The sequence below is a fragment of the Rhinatrema bivittatum genome, chromosome 13 (assembly GCF_901001135.1).
Source record: "Rhinatrema bivittatum chromosome 13, aRhiBiv1.1, whole genome shotgun sequence".
NCBI classification, from domain to species: domain Eukaryota; kingdom Metazoa; phylum Chordata; class Amphibia; order Gymnophiona; family Rhinatrematidae; genus Rhinatrema; species Rhinatrema bivittatum.
Genome location: NC_042627.1, coordinates 24,795,314 through 24,816,829, shown reverse-complemented (window position 1 = coordinate 24,816,829; position 21,516 = coordinate 24,795,314). Strand labels below are relative to the sequence as shown.

Here is a 21,516-nt window from a genome sequence, read left to right as displayed (position 1 = left end):
ACTCTGCATGATAAACTGGCCCCTAAACCACCACCAACACCTCACTTTGAGCTATTAGTTGACCCTCCTATTGGCATATAAATAGTTGCATACTGTGAAGGGCCTACCCAAAGTCTCTCTCTCCTCCACTCCCCTCTCAATCCCAGACATGGCCGAAATGCAATTCTAAAAATCTATCGCAAACTGCGTTATGGCCATTTCGGTCATATTGTATAGCTTAATGCCAGGAAAAAAAGGTGTAGTTATTTCCAGCGTTAAAACCATTCAATAGCATGCATTTTGCTATTGCATGGTGCGATAATTGCCCATCATTTTCATAATTCCTGCTCAAAATCCTCCCTAATCTCACCCTTCCCGAAATTTGCATTCGTGCCATGCGATGCCATTATTATCGCGTGCGTTAACGCCATAATGCATTTTGATGAATGACCCTATAAGTTTGATTCTGAGGTAATGGAGGGAGATATGCCTTGCCAAAGGTCACAAGGAACAGCAGTGGGATTTGAACCCTGATTTCTCTGATTCTCAACCAACGCCTGTGACCTCTACTCCTTCTCTCTCCTCCCATCCAGTTTGAGCCACACTCTCCCTAGTTTGATCCCTTAACCTCTCATGTCTCCTCTCCCCAAATTAATCCCAGGTTCTCCCTTGTTTCTTCCCTTTCCCAGAATTCTTTCTCATCCACTCTCCACCACATGTCCTCCTTGCCCCTCCTCTCTCCCTACTCTGGCTGGCAGGATTATGGTACTTTACTTTTTGTAGCCTCTACCTGATGATTTCAGGAGCCTTGCAGTTATTTAAGTGAATGGGGGCTCCTTACATCTAAGGACCTTCACTTTCAATTTTTTTTCCTGGGAAATTATCAGGGTTTATTTTCACAAGAATAAAAGTGGAAGAAAATGGGTGGAAAAAATTAGTCATTTTTCTAGGAGAAAAACAATGGAAAAAAGTACTCATCATTTTTCCGGGTGAGTATCAGAGTAGAGAAATGGAGGTGGGGGGAGGTATGTGGGCTTCTGAAGGGGAGGATGGGGGAGGGATGAGGGTGCTGATGAGGGAGATGGGGAGAGAGCAAGAAGGAGTTGGGGATAGGGTGAGATGCTTAAATAGAAAGGGGATGGGGATAGAAGAGAGAGGAGGGGTCTGAAGGGGAGGCAGGAGAGAAAGAGGAGAGGCCTGAGGGCCAGGAGGAAAGGTTTGTCCCCAAGAAAAAAAGCAATGAAGGCTCAGCAGCCTCAACATAGTTTATGGTAGTATGTTGGCCTTCCAAGCCTTTGTTGATTTTCTTGTAGAGGGTAGGGGTATGGGTACACGTAGGAGTGGTGGCATGAGGGAGGAGGGGGTTGGAGTGCAGAAGAGGAGGAGGAAGGCAGAAGGGAAGATGAAAAGGGAGCCCTCCTACAAAAACAATGACCAAGCCTCTCTTCTCAGCCCCCTCTTGCTTCCTGCCTCCAGCTCCCTTCCAGAATCTCCCCTCTCCTCACCTACTCTTCGCCTGCAGCCCACCTTCTCTTCCCCATCCCCACACCTACTTGCTCTCATTCCCTGCCCCATCCATCCTCTCCCCAATCTTGCTTTCTCCCCTTGCCTCAACATCCCTTTCCCCCTACCCTCACCCATCCTCATTCACGCCTCCACAGTCCCCTCCTTCCTTCACACTGACCCCCCCCCACCCATCTTCACTCCTACTCCCACAATCTCTTCACTCTTCCCCACTATAATCCTCTCACCCAGATCTTCTCTGCCAATCACCCCCCACCCCCTGGCGCTGCTGTGACGCCAACACCCACCTCCTAAAGAATTGTGGCCTTGCAAGGTCTCTGGTCTCTTCCTGCTCCATGGCTGTCTGCACCTGATTCAGGCACCGGTAGCTGTGGAGCAGGAAGAACTGAAGCACAAGGCCAACACTGAGAGACCAGATTAGGGGGAGGGGTAACGGCAGTAGCAATGATGGTGGTGGCAGTCGCCGCAGGACATGGGGTTACATTAGGCTAAAAGCTTTAATTTTGCTGTGTCTGTTACCACGGCCCCTGCCACCCTGCTTCAGACACCTGTTAGGTTGAAAATCAGTTTAAACCAAAAACAAAGGTCCCTATTTGCATCTCACATTATGGTTAACATGAACTGTAAGGAGCCTCACGTGCCTCAAAAACTGTGCGTCTGCCGGAATTGTTGGTCTGAGGCTATAAACTGTAAAATACTGCACTCTTGCCAACCAGGCAGGGAGAGGAAGGCGTACGGACACGGCTCAGGATCATCAAGTAGGAGGTGCATGATTGTGGGGGTGGTACTTCATGGTTGTCTTTTGCACATGAGTTATGAAGCTGGGCAGTTCTGGCATCCTAATAGTACAGGGCCAGTTCTGCTTTTAAAAACTGAAATCCCCTGTTAAAATGAGCATAGTAATCAGGGGGTTTTTTTTGTAGCATACTTTAATGCAAAACTAGCTTTGTATCTTATAAATTTTCTAGAAACTTGGGCTTTAAAATTATCAACTCCCCCAGGTCATTTGCTTTCCAAGCAGATCTAAGTGGAGAGGTAACTCCAGATGAGTTGGAATCCAGGTGTAATCCGAGTTCATTCAAGCCATTGATTTGTAATAGAATCATTTCCTCCCTCAATATTGTCTTCAGCATGGAATTCCAGGCAGATCAAGCTATTATCTGTCTGTCCATAAAATGATTTGATTTCTGGTTCAGAGTGCTTTTAAATCCTTTGCCTGACTGCTGGATGCTTGGATTCAATCCAGCAGTGACTGAGTGAAGCAAAAGCTGTAAATAATTGTTCAGTCCTTAGGGATCCAGAACAAGTGCATTAACTTGGTTTGAGACAAGATTGTGCTGAAGGCTTTGTGTTAGATTTATTTATTTAAATGGTTTTATATTCTGCATCTTCCAAATTAACATTAGGTGCAGAGGACATAAATCATACATATCAACATATATATGCAGTTACACCAAGAAATAAAATATAAAACCACATCATAAAAACAAATCTGTTGAAAATAAAGTGTTAAAACCATCACCCATATGCCTTCTTAAAAATAGTCTTTATCTGCTTTCTAAAGACCTTTATCTTTCTCTTCTCTAACCTGCATTGGTATCAAATTCTAAAATGCTGGGGATGTGTACGAGAATACCTCGGTTTTTTTTTTATAACTCTTTATTTATAAACTTTTTCACGGTACACATCGAGCATGCAAGAGGTACTTCTCGTCACCATAAAGGAGAAGAGACCATTTCCAGTGAAAGTGCCAAATTAAATCAGATCCTCAAGAACCTGGCGGCTGACTTTACCATGCCATGTGATACATAGAAGTACAAAAAAGTAAAGAAGCAGGCAGAAGCAAGCAAACAAGCTTAGGTAGTTTGCAAATATTCATGATACAGACCCCAGATTTTAACATATTTCACATGCTCATTCTTAAGGTCAAAGAGCAACAGTTCAATATCAGTAATATCCCGAACTTGTGTTTTCCAATAAACAATATTAGGGCAGGTCTGCCAGAAAGTAGCTATAGTAAACCTGGCTGCTGGAAGTAACTGCCCCACTAACTTTCTATATTTAGCTGGAACTAATGATCTGTTCCAACAACTCAATAGCTCCAGCTCGGGAATCACCTGCACACGGAGACCTAAAATGTCTATCTATTGAATGACTTGTTGCCAGAACTTACTGACCAGGGGACAGAACACCACACCCTCTTCAACACTGAATTCCAGCATCTGAAAAACATTTAGAGTAAAAAAAAAAAAAAAAAGGGGTGCAGAACATTCTATTCAATAGCTTTAATCATTAACTCCTTTCTCTTAGCACATATAGAAATACGATGTGCAAAGTTCCAAATATGTTTCCAGGCCTTATGTTCTAGAGAGAGGTTCAAATCGGCGTTCCACCCATCAGTTATGGGCTGCAATGTATGCAAGCCATATTTATCACACAGAATTCCTGAGTACATAAGAGAAATACCCTTCCTTTATGCATCAGGGCCACTCAGGGAAGTCTCTAAGCCATCTAGTTGGCATAGTGGCTGAGTCAAATCAAGTTTGTCCCGTAGGACCCCCCTGTAATAACACCTTGTCAGTTGATGCTTGTAATCTCAGTTAGAGGGCATTTGTAAAAATCCTCTGGGACTCAGAACATAATGAATGGGCTGGAGTATTTTGTTGGATCTGGTCACTGAGTGCATCTGCCTGATCTCTGTTTTGTAATTTAAAATTGAAATTTAGACTGCCATTTAATGAGTAGCCAGTGTAATTCCTGCAAGGCAGGCATTATATGTTCTTGCTTCTCACTTCCCAAGAGAAGAGTGGCAGCAGAATGCTGCACCAGTTGAAACACATGCATTAATTTTTCCAGCAAACCCACACAGACTGCTGCAATAATGAAGTTGCCCTATAACTAGCAATTTGTTTTGAACATCTCTAACGTCTCCAAAGATTTCAGTAGGCTTAACATTTTCAATTTATAAAATGCCATTTTTGCCAATGATGTATATGAGAGTGAAAATAAGATTGGGAATCTAACAAGATACCCAAACTAAGTACCTCTGAATTCAAGAGTAAAAAGACACTATCAAAAATGATGGAATTCAGAACATCTTTCAGTGCTTTCTTACCTATACATAGCTTCTTAGTCTTTAGAACATTTAAAGATAAACCCATTGGTCTACAATCTTTAACAAACATTGCTGCAGATACACCTCAGGAAACCTTCCCTTGGCATTGCAAGGTATATACAACTGCAAATCATCTGCAGAAATGAAATAGATTAGTCCTAAAGATTTAAGCAGTGACCCCATTGGGTGCAGGTAGGAGTTAAAGTGGACCAAGCAAGAGTGTTTCCCAAGCACTCTCCTGAAGACACACCGACCCAGTCAAGTTTTTAGGATTGCCCCAATAAATATGCATGAGAGATTTGCATACACTGGGTCTCAATGTATGCAAATTTCTCATGCATATCCTGAAAACCTGACTGGGTAGGTGTGCCTCCAGGAGAGAGTTGAGGAACATTGCAATAGAAACTCATTTTTGGGGTTTCTTTTTATATATATGTCTCTATTCATTTTCCATCTTATAACAATATCATAACAAAAACTCTGGCATAGACAAATATGTCAAATTCAAAATCCCATTTTCCCTCATCTCCCCTCCTCAAATCCCACTATGAAAGAGTCCGAGGTACATCGTTAAGGATATCGAGCTTACATCGAAGCATCAGAGGAAATGGTTTGTTTAAATCGATCCTTTATCAAAACCAGCAGGCACCGAGTAAAGGAAGTCCATATTCTCTGAAACATCGCCCTTCATCTTCTTGGAGTCTTGATCCAGGACCAGAATTCCAAATCTAAAAGGTCTAACATTTCCGCACGCCAAAATTCAAAAGAGGGGACATCTGTATCCATTTAAATAAAATGCATTTCTGAGCTACACATGTACCTTTAGTCAAAAATTTAACATCAAATTTGCTGCACATAATGTCATCAGAAAGTATCCCCAAAATACCTAAACAGGCCAGCACAAGAATCACCACTTCTTTTAATTCAGACCGATATTTGAACACCTTTTCCCAGAAACTATAAACAGGAGGGCATTCCCAAAACCCATGACTCAAAGTAGCATGTTCAGTGGCACATTTCATGCACTGTGGAGAGGTTATAATTTTCATCTGAAAAGCTCTGAGAAGAAATGACTAGCAGATGAAGAACCTACAAATGTTGCTCTCGTAGCACTGTTGAGGGAATATTTGCATAAAAATCACTGGGTCTCCAGTGCTTGCAGATTTCTCTCATGCATATTCATTGTGGATATCCTGAAAACCAGATTGATTAGGTGTGGGAAATGCTGGTCTCTGAAAGTGGTTTGTCAATGAATAATTCAGCATAATTATATAGGGTCAGTGATAGTGGAATTGACCTAGAGGAACCTGCTGTCTGTCTTCTCATTTCCTGTTTTTCATGACTTTGAACTTCTGTTGAGTAGTTATAAATCGATTCCTGAGGTGTAGGAGCCCCCAGTTTAATTTTTCTTTTTCTCCTACCTCTGAGCATTGAAATACTTGTTATAGTCCAGCGGTTGCTACTTATTGTTGCAATCAAAACAGACTGGAATTGATGGGCCTCCAATAAATTCAGTAGATGTGATGGAGAGGTGTTTCTGCAGACTTGTTCTTGAATATGATTGTTATGGTTGTCACACTGTCAGGGTTTTAAAAGAACACAGTAGACTTCACTGAGGAAGGAAGAAACAAAATTTGGCAGTATCTTGGTAATTTGCAATTCCATGTTAGTGGAAAACCACAGAGTACAGTATGGTGAGCATAGTTCAACATGAGTTTGCCAAGAATCATCTAGTAAGTTTCTGAAGACTGGTGACTTCATAAAGTGCTCTGTTAGAAGTTTGTGGATGTAAATGTGGGTGATACATTCAGTCAGTAACTGATAACGTATATTGCTATTATAGATACTTGAGCTAAAGGGAAGAATAATATATCATTCTTCTGCATGAGTGCTTTCACCCAAGCACAAATTTTAAATCTCCTTATGGGTGGTAAGGAGCTTTGCATTCGTTATGCTGTGCCTTACCTTCTACAAGCAGGCCTCATTTTTAAAAGCATCTATTTTTTTGTGGAGAAGAGAGTTCAGATTTTTAAGGTAGCACTTCCCAGATGCCAGCAGGCGGGCTGTGTTGAAAACAGTGCCCCACATTCTCTTTCTAGTGGCTCTGCTGGGGCCCTCGGAAGGACATGCATTCGCAGAGCTTTCACTGTAGACCTACAGTAAGCTTATATCACCAGGGAGGAAACTTTCATTTCCTGGTGCATGCTATTCCTAAACTTTAAAAGTTCCTTCTGGCGTCTAATGAATGCAAGGTAGCATGTACACGTGCAGAAACGCACTGCTTTTGGATTGCTTAAAGTGAAGTGCTATTTTAACATTCTGTTGAAATGCTCTGGACTTAGGCCTGTGCGACCCAACAGTGGCACACATTAGATTTGCATCTGGGTCAAAAAATGGAACGCCATTAGGAAAAGCAAGAGTGAAATAATAGTTTGTTTTCTTTGCTACAAGCATATATTCTGGTTTGACTCATTATCTGAAAATCTAAATGTAATTTTTTTTTTTTTGTATTTAAATATAAAACTGGGGGAGTTTGAATTTGACACCTGGACTTTTTTGATTTGGTGATCATAAAATGTGTCCAGTGATTTTTTTTTTTTTTTTTTTTTTTAATATTTTATTGCTCTTGCATGAATCACAAACAGTAAACATTTGGGAATCTGCAAGCTAGTTGACCCTTTTCAGATCACTAGTGCAAGAAAAAGTGGTTTGGGGTCGTTGGTTGGTTTTTGTTTGGTTTGGTTTTTTAACACAAAATGCTAGTCTTACCTTAAAGAGTAGCATTTGGAAATTCTCCAGACCCTGATAATTTAGTAAAGTATGGGATAGAGTAGGTGAGACTGTGAGGACTACCTTATTGCCCCTCCCCAATTAATGTTCAGTAGAAAGACCAAAACCTGAAGGCCCATGAGATGAGGAGCACCCAAATGAGTCTTGTTTAAAGCCGCTGGAATGAGTTGTAGAGGGTTTTGTTCTAACCCAGATGTCTTCTGCATGTTTGCATGGCTGGCAGGACCTTGCTTCTGCTTCACCTCTGTGTATTAATATCTCTCACTCTCTTTCTTTCTCTGTCTTTTCTCTTTACACACACTCTGTAGCTGCGTGAAAATGCTCAACTTGTGGTGAGTCCCCTGTCCAGTCCGCACGAAAGAGGGTGTACCAGACTAGACTGGGAATTCAAAGAAAAGCGATTCTCTATAAATGTAGCTTTCCAGAAAGGAAACACAGTGCATATGCGTGCACCGGTTATTGATGAGAATCTGGAGAGCACCATATCTGATATGCTGCATTTATAATAAAACTGAAGTTTTCCTGTTTGGCTTAATAAGCCAATTCTAACTATATTTGTTATACATTTTTCTAATCTCTTTGAGGTGTGACATTGGCTGTAAAATTTCTAGTGGGCATTCTTCACAGTTCTCCATTATTAAGAAGATACTTGTGACTGGTGGAGTCTCTGGTCAATGTGCTGACCAAAATATTTTTTTAAAATATAACTTAATAGTAGTTGTTGCACCAAGGACCTTAAGCTCAGTAAATGTTTTCTCCACTGACCTCAGATAGTTAGCTTATGAAGAAATGCATCCCAATGTGGCCAGGAAGTCACAGAGCAGACATACACGACGGCAGGTAATCAAAATGGCTATATTTTAAGGAAGGAATTGCAAATCCTACAATATTGTCGGCCAAATGCAGATACTGCTCTGAAGTAGTTCTTATTATTTCCTTACTCCTGCGCTTATTAAAACTTAAAAAAATAAACTGAGGCTAGCCTGCTGCTTCAGTGTGAGTGCAGACCCCGGTTCAATTGCTGAGCCAGGCTTTTGCTCCAATAAAATAAAAATAAACACACTGTCATCAGAATTGGGAAGAGGGAGAGTTCAATTCCTAAATATTTAGACTGGCAGAGGATGTTGCTGAATTGGCACTGCCAGTTCCAGAGAGGAAGGAGAAACAAGTCCCATTAGAGCAAACTCTGTTGAAGGGAGCAATATCCAATGACTTGGGGCATTTACTTACACCTCTGGTAATCATACTACTACTACTACTACTACTACTACTGCAGTGTCCCAATCAGGATGGAAGACATTATTTGTAGTAAACGTATCAGTTTATTGTTACATTAGTAAAAGTACTGCGAGTTGATGCTGGCCTAATGGGAAAGAACATCCTGTATGTGCATTGTAAATGCTTGCACAGAAGGTGTCTTCATGCTTCAGCTCTTCTGTTCTCCTGCAAATGTCCATCCTGACACCTAGTGCCTAGCTGAAAAACAGCAAGGAAGGGGAGATCTTTCCCACCCTTAATCACTGGGCCTACGCGGAAGGCAAAACTAAAAGCAGTGAAAATCATGTGACGTTTCCCTAATGAGAGAACCAATGGGGAAAGGGTGAGATAAGAGGCCTTTCATTAAAGGATAACAGGAAAAAAAAATAAGTGATAGAAGCCCATCTGAAAGGTGTGCTTTTTAAAACCACATTTCAGCCTCTAAAACTAGCAGGATTGGCCCCCTCAACCCTTGGGTTTCACAGTGGGATGTGAGCTTGCAGCCTTGATCAAGAGTCCTGCACAATCAGCTCCCCTGATGCTCTCATACAATGTACCTTGTACATACGTTTCACCCTTCTGAGTTGTAATGGAGAAATTCTGATAAGGAACACTTTGCTGTTGAAGTCTGAAGGTAAATGGTGTGGTTAGGAAGGTGACAATCTTCCAAGGAGTGTAGTGAGCATAAGCTGAGATGGGGATCTATCACAAACCATTTATTAAACTTTGCTGCTGTGTACCCAGGCTGAGAGTTCTAGAGAATTGTTAATAGATTGTCAGCTAATCCTCCTACTTTATTTTTGCCAAACAGTAGTCTTATGAGTGTAGGGTAGGAACCTAGAGAGCTTTTGAGTAAGCATGGAAATCTTGCATAGCCATTAAATTATAAATATATGAAAATATAAATAATTCTAGTGAAAAATAAGACTAAGAAAGGAACTGCAACCATACTGAGCAATGTTCCTGCAGCCTTTATCCCACAGAGATTGTACCACCCTGTCTCCCTCATCTAGAAGACTTTCCAGTGTGTCCTGTTAAACTCTGAAGTTTCTCTGTATGTCATAGTCTGGGGCTCTTCTCTTTGTACATTGTCTGCATGCACTGAAACCACATTCTGTTTAATTATCACAAGCTTTTATATTATTCATGTCTGCCTTTGTGTTTAGCAAACTTCCTTTTTTTAATTCCAGGCTGACTTGGCAACCTCTCATGTAGCAACCTTGGGGGGACAGAGGGAAGGGGCTGTAAATATGAGACGGCAGGTGCACAGACTGATGAAGAAATGTCTCAAAATGCCCTTCTCACACATCAGCTCAAATATAGTTTTGAACATTTTTGAGAACCAAAACAGAACTATATTATTATTATTTTTTTTTTGTCAAATTCCAAACCCATTCCCCTCCCTGCATATCCGGCAAAGAGTGGGAAGTGAATAAAATTCCCTGGAAGAGTGCCAGACTGAATGATCTGTAATGCTCCCACGTTCCTATGTCCCTTCCTTAAACCAAGTGGGAGGCAGAACATGTCTTACGTTGTGCCACATCTTTGATTTGTACAATTAGTTCCATTTAATTAGAGTAGGCCTCCCAAGGATGTGGAATTGGAAAGGGCCTACATAAATAACAGGCTGGTTAAATGCAAGAACAGCAAACACTGAAGTTTAGTAAATGGATGTCAACAGGTCCCTGCTGTAAACCTTGCCCTGCTTCTCTGGGCATTTGTGGTACATACACCGAGGCATCCTGAGATGGCTTTCTTGAAGAAAATGTCTGGAACAAAATGCCCAGATCAATATCTTAGTAAGACCAATCTAAGCTATTAAAATTGCACAGTATGTCCTACTAATTCTTTATTAAGGTAGCATCTGCATCTTCCGAACCAGGATCTTTTCATCACCTCAGTAGTACATTATTCGTCTCCTTAAGTGGAACTGAAATGTACTTTAAATCTGTTGGATAAAATGAAGACTGTATTGTATGCATGCAGCTTCATTTCCTGAAAAACTGAGAGCAGAGGAAGAATTTTTCTGCAAGTGACTCAAGATGGAAAGCTCCTATAGGAGCCTTTCTTGCCGTGCACATGCTAATATTTATCCTACAGGGAGCAGTCCAGACCTCAGGCTGAACACTGGAATCAGTCTTGTAACTGGGAGAAAAATGTTCAGCTGCTTAAACCAAACTTTGCTTGATCTATCAAACCATTGCGCCAAGTGATAGCATTGCCCCGTTTTTGTTTCACGCAGATTCACTGGCCTGCGCCTAAACATTTAGGTTGTAAATTGTTTTTTTGGATCAGGTCACTTTGCTTGAAACGTTATGGGGAAAATCTGATTAAGCAATCTTTAATTACTCTCTTCAATTTCAAAATTAATTTTCACAGCTAATTTTTCATACAATGTGTCAGATTGATCTAAAACCCCCCCCCCCAAATCCAGTCACTAGCCGGACTAAGAATACCTTTTGCCTATAACCATTCTAATGGAAAAATGACTTGTTGCCTTGGGTCCAGTACTAGTTAGAATCTGGGATTCATTTTTCAGTTGAAAATGTTAATTTTCCACGGATTTAAAGGATATACTTAATTTAAGGGAGGGACAAGAAGCCAGTTTAGTCCATTTTCCATTAGGTACCGGTATTTGTTTTGAATTGCAAGTTCATTGGCTGGTTTTGCCAATGAGTGAAGCTTGCAAGTGTTGGATTTTGATATTTATAATGAAATGCATGCAACTGTCAAGTTAAGCAAAGGATTAGCAAATTGTTAAGGTACCCAAACATGAGAAATATACAAATTGAGGAAAGTTTGACACGTGTGGGTTTATTTTTTGTCTAAACTGTTTGAAATGTGTCTTGTGCTGTAGGTGCTGCTGTTTCTTTAAGAGAAAAAGGAAGAAGAACACCCAACGACACAAGTGACCGGTGCCTCCTGGAAATCTCCAGGGATTTTGCAATTACAACCACACCTTCAGCTCCTGCCATGTCTGACGGTGATGAGGGAGGGAAATATGATGAAGAAGGGGGAACTGGGTGACGTTTTAAACCAAAAAGAGAAAAAAAGGAAGAAAGTAATGTTTAAAAAAAAAAAAAAAGACAAATGAAATTGGGGACAGACTACTCAAATAATTTTTCTTACCCTCCTTCCTTCAAAGTCTGCATCCAGCGGTGGAACTGAAAGATGGATGTCCTCGGAGCCCAGAGCTGGTGCTGTGGCTGATTCCTCCTCGTGTCGGTGATTTGGGGGGGGAAAAACAAAAAAAAAATCAGTTGAAGACCTTTTTTTTTTTTTTTTTTTTTGTGTGTGTGTTTGAGAGAAGGGAGATTGCCTAATGTAGTTCTGCAGGCCCATGATCCTCGCTCTCACTGCTCACCCGACATACATTATTTAGACTAAAGGGTGAAATTGCACTCCTGCAGGTGAGAAGGGGATAGAAGCTGAAAGGAAACCGGAATCTGGTGGAATGAATGTGCAAGAAGTTGGACAGAAAGACAGGGAAGCCACCCAACCAAACATCTTAGACTACACTGATTTTTTTTCCCCCTCTTCCTTCCCTGTTTTTTTTTGTTTTTATTAACACTTTCGTCAACAGTTACACTGTAATGTAGCACATAAGCTGTGAGAAATTTTTAATATGTCTGTTTTCTTTTATTTCTTGACCACCTCCATGTTCCTAGCAGTGACAGAACTCAAGACAGTAGACAAACGGATACTGATTGCACTTTTTTTTTTTTTTTGTGGGGGCAGAAGGATTTCAAAGTCCAGTAGTGAGGCACAGATGACTTGCAAGTGAGTTGCATGTCAACAGTAGAAAAATCCAGAAAATGTAAAGGACACCATCATGGTTGTGAAATGGGAAGGACATTTTGTGTCCGGGGGCCTTATTCAAACAAAATAGATTTTCACTATTCTGGGTCTATGGGTGGGGGGGGGGGGGGGGGGAGGGAGGGAAATTGATTTATGGAATAAGGCCCCAGAATCGTCCCCAGCTTATGAAGAACTGCCTCCGGTGGACCAGATCCTAGTGCTGCCATTTGCATATCTTTGTACTACACTCTAAACAAGAGCTCAAGGAAAAACATGCTCTTCCCCCCCTCCCCCACATCATTTTTCTAGAACATTCACTGAAATTTAATTTAATTTGTATTACAAACATTTTACAGTGATTGGATCACTATTGCGACTTTTTTTTTCTTTGACTTTCCTCTGATGTAACAGAGAGATGCTACTTGAATCAATAGGGTTGGTTTATCTTACTCGGTTCCACTAAGGCCAAACACATGTTGGCCATTGTATTGGATCACAGCAAGACTCCAACTATACCCAAAACTAGGCCAGACGCAAGAAAGAACAGGAAAAAAAGGCAAAGCAGCATTGACTTGATCCACATCATAATATTAAGATACCAAGATGTTCCTTTTTAAAAAAAAATCTTTTCCATCATAACAGCCCTGTTGGTTTTTTCTTTAAAAGCAGCCACATGAGCTGCAGTTTTAGAGTTTGTAAGTATTAATGTGATTAGGAATAAAAATAACCCTGCTAAGGCTCTGGGATATTTCCTGTGGTGTTCTTACCTAGCCCTTGGGTATTAGGAAGAGGGGGCGGGCCCAACATAGAAGATGTTAGAGAAGTTACAGGTGAGACTCCAGTGGTGTGGTTAGTGTGCGGTACTTATAGAAAAGTTGCAGGCAAACTGTGTATTTGGGGTTTTGTGCAAATGGTAATTGTCCCAACACATTCTAATTGTAACTGGAAGGGAGATAGGCATAACCATCCTAACAATCCCTCAATAAACACTCATTCCCTGCTTCTCTGGGGACTCCCTTATGAGGATATCTGCATTAAATAGTACAGTTTGGCCAGTTGCTACAGTCAGGGCTTCCAAAACCTGTTCTGAGGACCCCCACAGCACTCAGCTTATCAGAGTATCCACAATGGATATGCATGAGAGAACTTTACATACATTTAGCTCATGCATATTCATTGTGGATGTCCTGAAACCCCGACTGGCCATGAGGTCTCCAGGACAGGTTTGGGAAGCTCTGGGCTACATGCATGCTTTTTTTTTTTTTGTACATTTTCAGAAGCAGTCTACAGTAATAGTGAAGCTAGACTGTGTATGCTGCTGTGCAGATTAACAAATTGACACAGCTGGTATCGTAGGTGAATTGTTCTAAGCATTGTTTCATAGCTCCCCTCTTACATTTCATTTTAAAATGCAGACCGCCTGAAATGTTTACTTTATTCCCATGTCAAAAGGCATTGATGTGTCTTATCACCATAGGATACTTTCCGTTTTGGTCAGTTTATAAAACAGATCAGTTTGGTGTTTCAGGCTGGTGAAGAATTCTGTATTTCAGTTCTAAGGCAGTAAGGCTGCACCATCTGCATCCTCCTGTTTGAAAAATCATTGTGCTAAGTACAAAGCTGTATTCCTCATGTTTGTAAGACAATTTTACCTTATGGATGGGCAAATATTCCACGCCATGTGCACCAGCAATTGGGCCGTTCTCAAATTTTACATAAGTGAAATGTGATTTTAAATAGATAATGAACATGCAAATGCTGCTGTTCTAAAAAGATGCTTACATTTTCAGTAGGTGAAACTGCCTTTCTAGCTTTCACTGGATAGCAGGGGAGTACTATAAGCTACAGTAGATCTTTCCTGCAAATTGCTTGGCATTGGGGAAAACATCTCACCATAATTTGGGAAGTTTGATTAGGTTATTAATTTTTCTTTAGCACTTCTTGCTAAAGAAATCAAGCTTGCATATCAGAGTTATGATGACACACCTATTTTATGCCTGGCTTCACACCACTTTTTGGAGTCCAAGTTGTGCTGTGTTCCAGCAGGGAAAGGGCTTACAGCGTTACCTCAATTACAGAATTAATGGAGCAGCATTCTTATGGCTCGCTGCATGCTTCTCCATGATATCTGGTTTACCTGCCTGGCAGGTGGTATATAACTACTACTAGACTTTAATCAGGCATGTGTACTTTGAACTTCACTGTGAGCTAAAGCTTTGCCTCTGGATAGACTGAGGAGGTGGGGGACTAGATTTCAGAAGCAAGAGTTTGCTTTCAGCTCCTTCCTTCCTGTATATAAAATTCAAGTAGAGCATGAAGAAGTACAAATCCTTGTAAAGGCTTCTTGCTTGCTTTTCGGATCCTAGAATCAGATGTACCAAACATTTTCCTATAGATGCAAACTGGGAGAAACTTCAGTATATCTGGCCCATGGTTTTAACTTAATTGTTTGAGGATCTTTTTGTGGGTTCATTAATTTTACTGCCTTTTGCAAAACGTCTTACTGCCTTAATGTGGTAGAGTTGAAAGAAATGGCTCTAAGAAAACTATCTTAGTCTTTGTTTGCAAGTTGTAGAGTAGAAGTTGATAAGCTGCAGGTTGGCTTGTTAATGTGCTTTGCTAGGGTCTATGTGATTTTCTTTTCTGTTTAGCAGTTTTCTCTTAAACATGGTAAATTTGAGAAGGATGGAGCTCTTTAATCCATACTTTTTCAATAAGTCTGTGAACATTTTGTCCTATTTTTTTTATTAAGGTCAGAGACATTAAGTTAACTCAGAGTTTCCCATCCCTTTCCTGTTGGCACACCTAGCCAGTTGGGTTTTCAGGATATCCGTAATGAATATGTGTGAGATAGATTGCATGCACTGGGTTTCCAACGTATGCACATCTATCTCGGGCATATTCATTGCAGAGCTCTGCATTCCCTTCAGCAATAAGATTAGACCCGGGCTTCCCAAACCTGTCCGGGGAATCCCCCAGCCAGTCGGGTTTTCAGGATATCCACAATGAATGTGCATGAGATAGATTTGCATCTGAGTCTCCATAGTATGCAGTTATCTCATGGTTATTCAGTGTGTATATCCTGAAAAATCTGACTGGTTGTGGGGAAGCCTTGTATTAGACAAATGTGCATGGCACTCGCTCAGGTGGGCTATACATGTGGCAGGAGCCCTGTTGCTGTGTACACCATTAACCATCCCAGTAATGATATTGCTAGAAATACTTGACAAGTCTTGTGTTGAAAATATTTATAAAACCATCAATAGCTTTTTTAGTTGGTGGGTGGCCTCTTGTTAACATGATTTGGAAAGTTTTCACTTTTACTTGAGCAGTGGAACCACCTCACTGATTGTGAATTTTAAATTTTACCTCTGATGGCCAAGTTTAATATCTAACAATTTGCCTCCCCTGTACCTCTTACAGACTTCGTTTACTAAGAAAATGTTCCCAGTAGTGAGCCATATTGGATTAGACCTTAAAAAAAATTTGTATACAAAAATTGGATGTATATAGAAATACTACAGCAAACTGTTTGCTTAAAAGTGAACATTTTCAAACAAATTGCATAGAGAAAACATCATCTTTGCCACTTAATCTCTGGCCCTTTCTGGCTAGAGCAGAAAAAAAACTGTTAAAGACCTGAAGTACTCTGCTTGCAAAGTTAATGGGGTGGAGCGTGCAGAGTGTGCTACAGCCCTGTCAGAGGGGGTAAAAACCAGGATTTAGCTTTGTCTGTGCTGACTAATATGTAGATGCAGTGGTATAATCTTGCCAAAAATAACTTAGAAGACCAGAGAAGCAAAAGGCAATGGGAAAAGGGGAACAAGAAATGAAGGGAGGGGGAAGAGTCTGAGTGGCAGTTGACAGAGAGAAGAGCAGAAGGCGGCAATGGGGGGGGCACCACCACTGTTGGAGGCTATTTTTAAGACAGCAGTCTGTCCAAATCATGACTGGTTCCCAGCCACGCTGAACTCTCATCAGAATAGCACTATGCATTTTATCATGTAAGTTAAAGGCAGCATGTAGAGGCACTCATCTGCTTGCTGATCTGATCTGCTGCTGTCTGGCAGGGTCTAACAAAATCCCAGTTGGAGACACTAATCCCAAGAAGGCGCTTCTTAAGTGGCAGACTGATACAGGCCAGGCAGCCCCCAGTCCATTAAAAGGTGATGAGGACAGATGCAGAAAAGCATCGAAACTCTCATGTAAACTGCTCTTAGTGGTTTTCATAATAAATCATGACTAGTACATTTTTTTTGTATCCAAACATCTGCAGTTCTGCTTATTGTATGCAGTTTATGGGGATTATTATTTGGCCCAAATAAAAATTTGCTGAGAGAAAGTGTCCAGTCACATGCAGGCAGTTTGCAAAAAAAAAAAAAAAAGGAGATCCAGGTGTCTAAATGTAGGAAATTGGGGAAACATTTCAAGATCCCAGGCTTTTTATTACTCCAGCAATTCCTCGTAGCCCTTTGGGCTCCTAACTCAGTTGTGATGACCACAGCATGAGCCTTCATTTGCAGCCAGCTGGAGTCTTCCCTTTCCCATCTAATCCAGCTATCACTGCGACAGTCCTCAGCCAGGCAGGCCCACGGACTGCAGTTCCCTCTAGAACTTGGTACACACGCAGCCAAAGTGGCCACCAGGCATTGCTTTTAGACAACTTCTAAAGGTTTGACGCAGTAAAAAAAAAAAAAAAATCAAAATCAAAACTTCTTGCAGGAAGGATTTGCTGCTTTACGATGTCCTCTCTCATTGGAAGGCATTTTACTTCCATAGTATGTAAATACATCCAAAAGCCAGAGAGGGTTCAAAGTATTTGATTTCCAAAACTTAGAGGGGGGGGGGGAGGTCCCAATTCAGGAGTCTTAGTTTTTTGTCTGGCAAGAGCATGAAAATATGTCCAAGTTTGAATAAGCAAAAACTATCAGTTTCAAAAATTGAACTGACTTCCTCACTGCAATCCTTTTTTGCCTTTTGACCCTTTGTTAGAATTTGTAATCTTTTTACATGGACTCAGGTAACATTTCTTTTGGCTTCTGTGGGGGAGAAATGGAAGTACCTGTTCTGGGGATGGCAGGTCTGCCCGCCCTATGAAAGAGAGCTGACCACAGATGAGAAGTGATTGTGATCTAGTTTTGCCTTCTAGAACCCCACAAAGTGCCTGCAAGCAAAATAAACGGATAGCATGAAAACCTCCAGCTGACCTTGCTGTTCTGTTCTTCGTCACTCCTAAATGTTTGACTTGAATGTATTAAATTGATTGGGACTATTTATTTTGTTGTTGTAATTATTTTAAGCCCATGCTGGGCGATTTCTTGGGTGTTCTGCTTTTTATTTGAAATGTTTTGGGGACGGTCTCTCTCCTAGGCATGCTGGTAATGCTGGTTTATACCAAGCCCTCTTGCACTAGTAGCATAGCAATGTATTGAACTCTTAACAAGGCAAGGTACAGTGCATCCCAGTTTACTGAAAACTGCTCAGTCCCCAATAAATTTCAAGAATCTCTGGTGGTGTAAGCCAGATGATAAAGAAAAACCGGGTGGAAATCAGAATAGAAAAATCCCCTAAAAATAAAAAAAAAATCTAACTGAATTTTTATTAAAGATTGGGAGAAAGATTTAGTCAAGAGTACTGCAAAGAATGATTAAACACCCTTTTTACCTCAAGTAAAAGTGCACGGTGCTTTGTTCTATGTTAATGCAGCTGGATTTAAACAGATGTGACAATAAACCATGCTCCTGCGAGAAGCTGGCTGGGATGTCATCGCTTCTTGAGGTCAACAGTGAAACTTTTGGTTTTTTGTTTTGTTTTTTTTTAAATATTGCACTGCTGTATATTAATCCAGTATATTCATTGTATGTATTCTCCCTAAGTGCATTGCCTTGATGTTCTACTCTGTTCTCTTGAACCATATTTGGTTGAAATCTGGGATCTTCCTTGACAACCTATACACTGTATTACTGTTGCTACAAATCTCTTTCTAAAGCAGATGAATGTTGTTTTTTTCTTTTTATCTTAATTGTGCAATGAGTTGTCTGATCAATCATGTTCATATTCATTACTGGATTAAATATGGGAATTGGCTTTCTAATCCATTCTTTCAGGCGAAAGCATCCGTACTTTCTGATCTAATGTATTTACAGCTATAATCACACTTTTGTTATAAAATACAGACTGGCTAACTCATGTTTTATTTATTAAAGAAAACTTTGTACAAATAGTTCAGACTGGACCACCTCTGGACCCTTAGTTCTCAAAACTGATCAATATTCCCAAAATGAATATGCAAGAGAAATCTGCATAGAATGAATGTTAGCAGCTAGTTTGCCAATGGGTTGGGGAAAGTCCAGACTGATCTCTGGCACTCAAGGATAAGAGCATTTAGACTATGCAAGTTTTTTCCTCTCACCAAGATGCATCCACCATTATGTACCAGTGGTAGAAAAACTTACAGGTGGGATAAACTTTCTCGATGGATCCGGTTGTGTGATACGGAACTGGTGAAATAAGATGTGGCTTGAAAGGAGTAACTTTATTTGGGAGAGGCCTCCATAGCTGTTCAGTTTTACATGGGCTGCTATCTTTGGAAACTCTGTGAGGATGACTTGCAGTGATGGGTAGTAGTTGGTCAGGGACATAGCATGTGCAGAGTTGTTTCTTTTTTCACTGCAGTGGTTCTTAGCAGTAACTGGTCACCATGGGATAAGGAGGTAAGAAACAAAATGTGAAAAACAGGAGGTCAAAAGGGAAGCAGAGTGTTTGTGCAAGAAAGAATACCTTCTAAAATATTATGTCTGAGCTAGGGACTCTGCACCACAAAAGGAATGGACAGCATCTCTGGACCAGCTAAAACAAACAGCTTGCACACACACAGTCCACTTAACAAAGATGGATTTTTCCTTTCAGATAGATTTGGGCATCTTCCAATTCATATTTAAGAGAGCTTTACAATAAATGAATGCTTCATACAAACAGGCTGCTTTTGGAACCTTGACTTCCCCTCCAAAGTTCATGCCTGTCCCTTAAGAACTTGATTTATTGAGATTTAAAATAACATTTGACATTTTAAAAAGTATTAATGTTAATACTTTAAATATCTGCTTGAAAAATTACCCATTACTTTCATCAATATAATTAAGTACATCTGAGTTTTGTAGGATTAATCTCTTGTTCCCATGTTTATTACAGACTGATTAAAAATATTACATGAAAATAGGATGGCTATCTGTGTCAGATTATCTGATATTGATTTCTAAGAATGGTTGTGATCTCTAGTGCCAGTGCATTCTTACTGTATGGTAATTAAAAAGCATCAATTATGCCACCTTCTGGTGAAGCTACATTATAATTCTGACTGAAAAGTCTCTAAAAGGAATTTGTAATGTATTCTGTTTCTGTTTCAGAGGCAGTTCAGATGAGCTAGATAGCAAAACTGAAACTGCTTTTGTCTCATTGTGTGGCTCAATTTGAATGTATTTGAAACTTACACAGAATCTTTTTCAGACTCATTTTAGGAAAGATAAGTGAAGACTAGCATCAGCTGCTTATTTTCTGGAAAGAAACCTTATTTTCATATGTTTGTAATTAGCAACAAAGGGAGGATAAACACAGAACTAAGGAAACAAGTTTACAGGGGCACAAATATTGCCTCCATTTTACTCGATGCTTCAGGAAGCCCCTTAACGAGAGTGCCTCAGAGAAGCCTGCATTTCCAACATTTCGAATGTGGCTTCCTACCAAGCGCTGCCTTTTCGCACCCACCTGCCAGATTGATGCAAGCTTCTTCCAAGAGCTGCTGACTAGTGCTGAGCCAGTCTTGGCTTTTTTAATTACTTCCGATAAGAATTCTGGAATATTTTATACTCTGGCAGTACAGATGATTAGAGAAGGGAGGTGAAAAAGAACAGATCCAGCTTACTGTCACTTATGATTTGGAGTTGGTTAGCAACTGTCTTCCAAAACATATTTGGAAAGCAGGTAATGTAAGAGTGACTATGAAATGTATTATAGGACAGTAGCTCAGTTTAGGTGAAAATTGGTTATTGCAGTTTTTATAACAGTTAAACCATACGCCGTACGACAATTGCACATGTATAGGAAGGATTTTTAAATATTTAAAACAAAACTATCCACTAGGTACTGTAAAGTATTTCTGAATGTGTATGAGCAATAATAAGGGGAATGGAACAGCTCCCCTATGAGGAAAGACTAAAGAGGTTAAGACTTTTCAGCTTGGAGAAGAGAGGGCTGATGGGGGATATGATAGAGGTGTTTAAAATCATGAGAGGTCTAGAACGGGTAGATGTGAATTGGTTATTTACTCTTTCGGATAATAGAAAGACTAGGGGGCACTCCATGAAGTTAGCATGGGGCACATTTAAAACTAATTGGAGAAAGTTTTTTCTCAAGGCACAATTAAACTCCGGAATTTGTTGCCAGAGGATGTGGTTAGTGCAGTTAGTGTAGCTGGGTTTAAAAAAGGATTGGATAAGTAGGAGGAGAAGTCCATTACCTGCTATTAAGTTGAATTAGAAAATAGCCACTGCTATTACTAGCAACGGTTACATGGAATAGACTTAGTTTTTGGGTACTTGCCAGGTTCTTATGGCCTGGCTTGGCCACTGTTGGAAACAGGATGCTGGGCTTGATGGACCCTTGGTCTGACCCAGTATGGCATGTTCTTATGTTGTTAATGTCCTTTCTAAAGTCTTCAGTTTGTATCTTCAGATAACTCTTCTGCTGAGAAGTAATCATGTTTTGAAATCTGTCAGATCCCTTGCACACACATCTGACTGCTTCAATGGGACCAATGTAATAAGCAGTGCTATGCTGGCCTTAGACGGGTATATAATGTGTTCAGTGCAGGAAAAATTGCAGAAACCAGCTTAAGAATATGCAGCTGCTTAAGCGCTAGTGCATGCAAATGAGGCCAGTTATTCACATGCTATGCAGTATGGTGCAGGGCGGTTAGGGCAGGTTTTTGTACGCTTGGGTCAGGGTATGGCTGGAGACGGGTTTTGCTGGCATTAGCGTGGTTGTCCTTGCAGCTC

The 21,516-nt window shown here is 40.5% G+C and overlaps 2 protein-coding genes across 9 annotated transcripts in view; one reads left to right on the top strand and one right to left on the bottom strand.

Annotated features, from left to right (window-relative positions):
* Nucleotides 1-17,169, top strand: part of CSNK1G1 (casein kinase 1 gamma 1) — a 251,138-nt gene extending 233,969 nt beyond the window's left edge. For all 6 annotated transcript variants that reach the window (XM_029574623.1, XM_029574617.1, XM_029574619.1 and 3 more), the window contains one exon: nucleotides 11,523-17,169. In XM_029574623.1, coding sequence (XP_029430483.1) covers nucleotides 11,523-11,577 — 55 coding nt within the window. In that variant the 3' untranslated portion in view covers nucleotides 11,578-17,169. The remainder of the gene's footprint in view (nucleotides 1-11,522) is intronic.
* The window catches only part of SNX22 (sorting nexin 22), a 127,639-nt gene that overhangs the window by 10,730 nt on the left and 95,393 nt on the right, over nucleotides 1-21,516 (bottom strand). For 2 of the 3 annotated variants that reach the window (XM_029574628.1, XM_029574629.1), the window contains exon 7: nucleotides 11,795-11,881. In XM_029574628.1, coding sequence (XP_029430488.1) covers nucleotides 11,805-11,881 — 77 coding nt within the window. In that variant the 3' untranslated portion in view covers nucleotides 11,795-11,804. The remainder of the gene's footprint in view (nucleotides 1-11,794; nucleotides 11,882-21,516) is intronic. The other variant, XM_029574630.1, reaches the window with a different exon arrangement.